The 8,709-nt window shown below is 58.1% G+C and overlaps 1 protein-coding gene across 1 annotated transcript; it reads left to right on the forward strand.

Moving 5' to 3' along the window:
* The first annotated feature begins 3,491 nt into the window (after positions 1-3,491).
* Positions 3,492-5,319, forward strand: JUND (JunD proto-oncogene, AP-1 transcription factor subunit). Its single transcript, XM_059918096.1, has one exon. The coding sequence runs from the start codon at positions 3,609-3,611 to the stop codon at positions 4,647-4,649; it is 1,041 nt and encodes a 346-aa protein (XP_059774079.1). The 5' UTR covers positions 3,492-3,608; the 3' UTR covers positions 4,650-5,319.
* The last annotated feature ends 3,390 nt before the right edge of the window (positions 5,320-8,709 follow it).

Consider the following 8,709-nt stretch of genomic DNA (forward strand, 5'->3'; position numbering starts at 1 on the left):
CTGGGAAGTGGGATAATGTCCCAAGACTTAAGAAGCTGCAGGGAGAGTAAAGGCGAAAATGAAGAGTCCCGACCTAGCCCTGTTACCCTCTGGTCCCTCAATCCTATCCGCCACTTCTGCTGCCCTTGAGACAAATACCACCTAGGTTTCAGGGGACGTACCTCCACGGCCCCCCTTGCCTTCCTTCTCTCGCTCTGGCTCCCCTTGGCTCAGTAAATCCAGCCCCACTTGCCTCTCTACCCTCCATCGATGTGGCCAGCAGGTTCTGCCCCTGGGCCTTTGCACTTGCTGTTCGCACTGGGACACTGCCCTCAAATGAATTATCTCATGATTTGCTCCAGCTCCTCCTGTATTCAACATCACCTCTTGGGGTGACCCTCCCAGAGTACCCAACTCTAAAACACTACCCCCTTCATCCTCCATGAAGGAGGTACCATTTATTTTCCTTGAAGCTGTGCTTGTCAGGTTCCTCCTTCACACTGTGTGTCTGAGAGGTTGCTGGTGTTTGTGTCACCCATGTGAGTCCCCATCACTAGGCTCACAGTAGGTGCTCAATCATTGTATGTGGAATGAATGAATGAATGGGAGTTTTCCCTAGTTCACTGCATGGGACTGTTGATGGATTTCAGGCCCCCCTTGACCTGCCTGAGAAGCCCCCTGTCTGGGAGTACTAAAGCTGGACACAGCTGCCCCCCAGCTCTATGGGGTCAGCGCTGGTCCAAATGGAGGAGCAGGACTGGAGTGTCCCAGAGGGAGGAATGAGAGGTTGGGGAAGGGCACTGGGTCACAGGGAACAGCAAGTGCACAGCAGAGGAGCCTGAGGCGGGTAGATATTGGAGAGAAGGATGGCAGAGGCTGCCAAGGGCAGCTCCCCACACTTAGAGGCCAAGACAGGTCTTCCCCACCTAGCTCCAAGGACCCTCCTGGGGCAGAGAGAATCAAACACAGAGTGGACAGGGCTTAGTCAGATGGAAGGGTTTAGGGGAGTCGCTGGAGGCATGGTTAAGGAAGACTTCTTGGAGGAGGGAGTACTGGAGGTGGGTTTTGAAGGATGAGTAGGAGTTTGCCAGGAGGCTAAGGAAGGGCACTCCAGGCTGAGGGTACTCCAAAGAACTGCAGTTAAGTTTGGCCAAATGATAATAAAGTAAAACAATTATTATAGAGAACATTTATTGAGCCCTTACTATTTGTTCAAATACTTCCAATAAAAGTCACAATACTCCATGAAGTAGGTGGATTATTTGCTCCATTTTCTTAAGCAGTAAACACACTCAGAGAGGTAACATGCCTTGGCCTTCCTGTGCCTCCATTTCCCAAAGCCTGTCTGTTGGGTGACCTCTCAGCTCAAGCTGGCCCTACCCACAGCTTATCAGACCATCCCTACCTATCAAAGTCAAGGCCCAAGGTCAGGGTGGAGCCTCCCTAGGCCACCCACTCACCCTCCTGCCTTGGGGAGAAGCATGATCCCATCTCCTTCAGTTTAGCCCCACTGCACAGGCCCAGAGAAGGGTCCTAGGGCAGGGCTGGTTACAGGCTGGGGGCTGCATTCGCTCCATTTAGGGGTCCCTTTGCCCAGGCTGATACCCAAGAGGACAGGTCTGGAGGGCACAGAGACCCACATTCCTGGAAACACAGACACATACATCTACACACACACACACAGGTACATAGATCCATATGCATGGATCCACACGGGCACAGACACCCACTCCCATGTGTGAACACATTTGGGTACACTGACCCACGCATGAACACACACAGGCACATGTGGGCACAAACAGACATAGACACATACCCATACCCCCAACCGTCTGCCAGCCAGGCCAGGCTTCTTGCTTGTGATGACAACCTCCCTCATGGCCTTCTTGCTCCACAGCCCAGTTAGGGGCAAGGCCAGGTGAGGAAGGGAAATAGAAGAACAGGTGCTCATGTCCATAGGCCAGTCAGACAAACTGAGGCCAGAAACTGCCACAGCAACCCCACCAGCCAGTGTTCTCCTTTAACACTGGCTATTGGATGCTAGGCCCCATGCAGGAAGCTGGGGACCCATCAGGCTCAAGATAGACAAGGTCCCTGCCCTCCTGGGACTTATGGTCCATCCCATCATTCTAGATGGTTCTGAGAATATAACGGAAACAAGGTGAGTGGGAGGGGCCTCTCTGAGGACAAGTGTAAGCATGGGGTGGGGGGAGGGATCACCAGGCTGAGGGCATAGCACCTATCGAGATGAGGCAGCAATGAGTTGGGAAGACAAAGCTCAGAGAGGTTGAGGGTGATAGGTTAGAGGGGGTCACCCGAAGGAGCAAAGGAGCGTATGGGGCCTCCACCAACTGCTTATGGACTGGGCGCCATCCTGAGTGTGGTGAGAGCCATGGAGGGGTTCTGTGCAGGGGCTGTAGGTCAGATCCAGATGTCCCGAGGAGCTCTTGGGAGTGTGGGGAAGGATCCCTCCCACCTCCCTCATATCCCATCGCCAGCCAGCCTTTATGGAGGCCCATTAAGCCTGACCTGACAGTCATGATAATAGTAATAAACAGGTAATAATTACCAGCTGGAATTCCTGCCTTAACAACCCAGTCCGGGAGTCACCGGGGTACCCACAGGAGGCCCTGGCAGACGCAGAGATAAAACGTAGGCGGCTGCCCAGGGGCACGGACGCCTGGGTTCTACCAGATGGATAAGAGCTCAGACCCGGTCACAGCTCTGGCCCCGAGGGCAAGTCACTCCACCTCGCAGAGCCTTAATTTCCCGTCTGTAGAGTCAGGAAGTCGGACTCCCGCGCTTTAGACCCCACCCAGTGAAGAGTAGCAGGATCAAAGCATTTCCAGCAACTTCTGGCTGAAACCTCCTCTCCCCTCCCCCATCTTCCTGGGGCAAACACACCACCGGGGACTGGGGCGGGGGTGGGGGTGACATGGGGACAGATCTGGCCCACAGCTCCCTCAGGCCCGCACAAAGCCTAGGCAGAGGTGCGCTAAGGAAGGCACAGTCGGCACAGTGGAGCGGGAGGCGACAGGGAGTTATTTATCCATCCGGAGCCCCATCCCCCTCCGGTCTCCGGAGGTCGGCACCGCCCCCGCCCGGCCGGGGCCCCACGCGCGGACGCGGGGCGGGGCCGGGCCGCGGGGCGGGCGGGCGCCGGGCGGCCGGGCCCATCACGCCACCCGGAACGTGCCTTGGCGGGAGGCGGCGCTGGGGGCATTGGTCGTACACAGCACTCCTGGGGCGGAGTGACCGGGCCGGGCGCGCTGCTCGCCCCCATGACGTCAACCCATAAGGCAACGCGCTGTTGTGCCGTTTACCGCGCGTCACCCGGACAACGGCAGTCGGTGGGGGTTGAGGGGGGCGTCAGTGACTTGGCCCCGCCCCACCATGCAAATGAGCGACGTCACTCGTGCCCAATGGCGAGCAGGGACAGTGAGCTCATCGCGCCCGGCCGAGGCTATAAGGGGGCGCGCGGGACGCGCGGCTCAGGAGCCGCCGCCAGCGGAGGGCCGGGCGCAGCGGCCGCGGCGGGAGCAGGGCCGAGCGGACGGGGGGGCGCGGGCCCCCCGGGCGGCCGCGGCCACTCCTCCCCCCCCGGACCAGCGCGGCGGGGGAGGCGGAGGATGGAAACACCCTTCTACGGCGATGAGGCGCTGAGCGGCCTGGGCGGCGGCGGCAGTGGTAGTGACGGCAGCTTCGCGTCCCCGGGTCGTCTGTTTCCCGGGGCGCCCCCGACGGCGGCGGCCGGCAGCATGATGAAGAAGGACGCGCTGACGCTGAGCTTGAGCGAGCAGGTGGCGGCAGCGCTCAAGCCTGCGGCCGCGCCGCCCCCAACCCCCCTGCGCACCGACGGCGCCCCTGGCGCGGCGCCCCAAGACGGTCTGCTTGCCTCGCCCGACCTGGGGCTGCTCAAGCTCGCTTCGCCTGAGCTCGAGCGCCTTATCATCCAGTCCAATGGGCTGGTCACCACCACGCCGACAAGCACGCAGTTCCTCTACCCCAAGGTGGCGGCCAGCGAGGAGCAGGAGTTCGCCGAGGGCTTCGTCAAGGCCCTAGAGGACTTACACAAGCAAAACCAGCTGGGCGCGGGCGCGGCCTCCGCTGCCGCCGCCGCCGCCGGGGGACCCTCTGGCATGGCTGCGGGCGCCGCGCCTCCCAGCGAGCTGGCCCCGGCAGCGGCCACGCCCGAGGCGCCCGTCTACGCGAACCTAAGCAGCTACGCGGGCGGTACCGGGGGTGCGGGGGGTGCTGCGACGGTCGCCTTCGCCGCGGAGCCCGTGCCCTTCCCGCCGCCGCCACCCCCAGGCGCGCTGGGGCCTCCGCGCCTGGCCGCGCTCAAGGATGAGCCGCAGACGGTGCCCGACGTGCCGAACTTCGGCGAGAGCCCGCCACTGTCGCCCATCGACATGGACACGCAGGAGCGCATTAAGGCGGAGCGCAAGCGGCTGCGCAACCGCATCGCTGCCTCCAAGTGCCGCAAGCGCAAGCTGGAGCGCATCTCGCGCCTCGAGGAGAAAGTGAAGACGCTCAAGAGTCAAAACACGGAGCTGGCGTCCACGGCGAGCCTGCTGCGCGAGCAGGTGGCGCAGCTCAAGCAGAAGGTCCTCAGCCACGTCAACAGCGGCTGCCAGCTGCTGCCCCAGCACCAGGTGCCCGCGTACTGAGCTCGCGTGCGGGGCGCATGCGCGGCCTCCTCCCAGAGAGGCGGGCTCGCGTGGTTGGGGGGGGCGTGGGCGCCCCGGACTCGCAGAGGGCGCGGCCCCGGGATCCCCCCCTTGAGGGTGCCAGGAGTCGGAGAGGGCGCCTCAGACTCGACAAGCTGGACCCCCTGCTGCCGGGGGGCGAGCGCATGACCCCCACCTCCCCCGCCCTCGCGCTGCCTCTGTCCCGGGCGCGCGGCCACCCAGTGTTGCACAAACCCGCGCGTCCTGGCCGCCCCTTTGTACACACCGCCGCCGAAGGAGGCTCCGAGGGGGCGCAGCCTCAAGCCCTGCGTTTTCTCTTCTTTTACTTTTTTTTTTTTTTTTGACTTTGGAAGAGAGAAGAACAGAGTGTTCGATTCTGCCCTATTTATGTTTCTACTCGGGAACAAACGTTGGTTGTGTGTGTGTGTGTTTTCTTGTGTGGGTTTTTTAAAGAAATGGGAAGAAGAAAAAAAAAACTCCCTCCTTCCCTTTCCTCGCTCTCGCTTCCCTTCCATCCCTCCGACGCCCCGCTCCTCCCGCCCTTTTTCTTGTGTTTGTTTTTTTGTTTCGTTTTGCTACGAGTCCACATTCCTGTTTGTAATCCTTGGTTCGCCCGGTGTTCTGTTTTCAGTAAAGTCTCGTTACGCCAGCTCGGCTCTTCGCCTCCTTCTTCTCCGGCCGGGGCCTGACGAGGTGGGCGGGGCCTGGCCCGGTCCCCGTCCCCTCCTGCCTCCTTCGCCTCCTCCCTCCGCCCCTGCTCAGAGGAGGGAGTCGGCGTCCGGGAAGAACCTGCACATCTGGCGCTCAGCGAGCGCCATCTAGGAGCGCCTGGGCGCGGGGCCGACTCATGTCCGAGTTGGGCGGGGGACATTGGGGTTTCCAACCTGAGTTTGGAACTAGCCAGCCCGCGGGTGTCCCCTTTGTCTCCCCTTTGCGGAGGAGGGACTGCGGGAGGGAAGGGGGACAACTTCAGCCCGAGGCAGGGAGGAAAAGGCAGAAACTAACTTTCCAGGCTTCTGTTTGCCTGTCTGTAAAATAGGCAGAGCAATGGTAAACTTGTCCTATAAAGTTGTGAGGATTAAGACAGTTCGTTTACAGAGCAGTTCTTGGCTTACAGGTGGTGCTCAATGTAAGCTTGTATTATCGTTTGTCGGATGATACGTGAGTCTCAGGAACAGAAGGAAGGTTGGCACAGGTAGGATCTGACCCAGGCAGTCTGCCTCCGGGACTGGAGGTGTGGTTAGGTTCTGTGGGACCACTGACTTGGAATCCAGGATTTTTCAAGTACTGTCTGAAACACCCATCCCCCAACATCGTATTCTCCCATTTTGAAGAAACTAAGGCTCAGAGAGGTTGAGTGACAGGCTTCAGGTCACACAGCCTTTTTTAGGAGACCGTGCAGGGACATTTGCACCTTGGGTTTCTCACTTCCACAGCCTTGACTGCCAGGTTACCCTCTTCCCCTGCCTGCTTTGGCCTTTGCTACTGTGGGGGCAAAAGACCCTGGACCTTGGGCTTCTGCCTCACTTCGGGCCCGAGGGACATGAGCATTGGTGGACAAGGACACAGGGAAAGAGGGCAAGTGAGTTTTGAACTCCAATTGTGTACCCAACCCTGATAGGGAAGGTGGGCAAATCATGCCTGTTTTACAGATGAGGAAACTGAGGTGCAGAGAGGTGCAGAGAAGAAACGCCTTGTGCCCACAGTCCCTCAGCCATCGAAAGAGTGGGGCTTCACCACATACAAGTTCCCTCTTCCTCCGGATCACCCTGGCTGCCCACCTTTCAAGGCTTCAAGGGCTGCTTTGGGGTTTGTTTTTTTTAACTATGTGACCTCTCTTTGGTACCACCTTCAGGCAGATGTTTCAGGAGAGGGGTTTGAAGTGAAAAGAGGGCTGATGCTGAGTTTGGGATGTCCACACAGAGGAGACCAAGAACCATGCTTGGGGATCAGAGCTTCACTCTTCAGGAGACTTGAGTCCCAACTTGGGTGCCAATTTGCCCAATTTGCCTCTGTAACCTCAGCCAAGTTCCCTCCCCGTTCTGGCCTTTACCTACTGTGCTGTGAAAAGGATATGTTTCCCGTGTCCAGGTAACATATCTCAGCTCAGAAGTTGGAAGTGCTTGGGAGATGAAAAGCAGTGAAATAGAATTCAGGCGAGGCGTACACTGTGCAGCCCCCAACCTATAGAGAAGGGGAGGCCCAGGGAGGTTACGAGATCTACCGGATACCCCCTGAAATGTTTTTACTCACAGCACTTCCGACACCAAATGAGTGGGTTTTTTTTTTCCCCCACACTAACCAGTTCTCCAACTGCAGACACCAGCTGGGTATCCTACAATTCAATTCTGACACTCTCTGCCTGGAGTTAGCACGGACCACACAGGTGAAGAGTTCAAGACTGCCCCACTTCAGACGCCGATCACAGGTCCCAGGTTGCCACCTGTGCTTCTTTTTATTAAAAAAATTATTTATTTTTGGCCCTGGGCGGCATGGGCATGCAGGGATTAGTTCCCCCAGCAGGGATCGAACCCGTGACTCCTGCAGTGAAAGCGCTGAGTCTTAACCACTCCGCGGGAATTCCCCCCGCCACCTGTACTTCTTAAAGACCGGCTATAAACCCGAGGGCTCCCATCAACCCCTCCTTAGGTTCAATAATTTGCTAGAACCGCTCACAGAGCCCAGGAAAGCACTTGACTCACTCTTTCCAGTTTATTTTAAAGAATACAACTTAGGGACAACCAGATGGAAGAGATGCTTAGGGCAAGGTATGGGGGAAGGGCAAATGGGGGAAGGGCGAGGAACTTCCATGACCTCTCTGGGCACCTCATCTTCCCAGCACCCCATGAGTTCACCAATGCTTGTGCAGGATTGATGAAATCACTGGCGTTTGGTGATTAACTCAATATCCAGCCTGTCTCCCCTTACAACCCTCTAATCATGCCTTGGTCTTTTAGGAGACCAGCCCCCATCCTGAAGCTATCTAAGCTTGGCCTGGCCACCGATTATCTCATTAGCATACAAAAGACACTTACCACTCCGGAGTTTACAAAAGTTTTAGGAGCTGTGTGCTAAGAACCAGGGACAAAGATCCTGCTAAATGGCAGCACAGGGGCTCAAACCCAAGCCTTTTACCTGCCTAAAAGGAGACTTGGGGCTAGGTGGAGGCCCTGTCTTTTCATTAGCATGTGACCTGAAGGGCTTTTTGGAAACCATAGATCTGGCCCCTACTTGCCACTTTTCTGGAAAAAAGGCCTTGACTGCACCTGGCCCTGGGCAGGTCAGTGTCTCTTTCCAGGCAGCTCCCCACCCGAACTATTTCCCTTCCTTCTGGCCTCGGGACCTTTGCACAGCTGCAAGCCTGATACACCTCTTCCCTCAGCCGCCCAGCTGAACTTCACCTCTCAAGCTCTGCTGCAGATGCCCTTATTGGGCTCCATCAGTGCTCTGTGCTTCCACTATTATTGCCCTGATCACCCTGGATTTGTGTTTGGCTCACTCAGGTCATGGATGGGAACTGTCCTGGTCACTGCTGAAATGAAGGACATAAGTCTTTTCCAACTCCCATATCCCTGGTTTTGCCCAAAGCCACACCCACAGTGTGGAGAAGACAGGGGATCTTTGCAGAGGGAGGCTGGGTGTCCCTGTTGGCCTCTCGTTCTGATGCCCCCCAGTGGCTCCCCAGGGAGGCCAGGCAGAGGCCTCTGGGCCAGGCTGTGTGGCTTTGGCACGACACTGCTGAGCTGAGGCCAAAGTGTGTGTCAGCCGTGGCCCAGCCAGCAGTGATTCACACCAGACCTTGGCCCAGCCCCAGGAGGTGACCGGGGATGGTGGCCTCACTTCCCCTTCCAGGCCTGTGGCTCAGGGTCAGTGCCCACTTTTGCCAGGCAGTGGGAAGATCCCAAGGGGCCCTGGGCCTGGCACTACCCTAAGGAGTCCCCATCCTCAAAGCCAGACACTCTAGGCCCTTTAGGATGTAAGTCAGAGCACAAGAGCCTGGCTTACCCCTCACCTTCTCAACAAAACCCAAACTCCTATA

The sequence above is a fragment of the Balaenoptera ricei genome, chromosome 3 (assembly GCF_028023285.1).
Source record: "Balaenoptera ricei isolate mBalRic1 chromosome 3, mBalRic1.hap2, whole genome shotgun sequence".
NCBI classification, from domain to species: domain Eukaryota; kingdom Metazoa; phylum Chordata; class Mammalia; order Artiodactyla; family Balaenopteridae; genus Balaenoptera; species Balaenoptera ricei.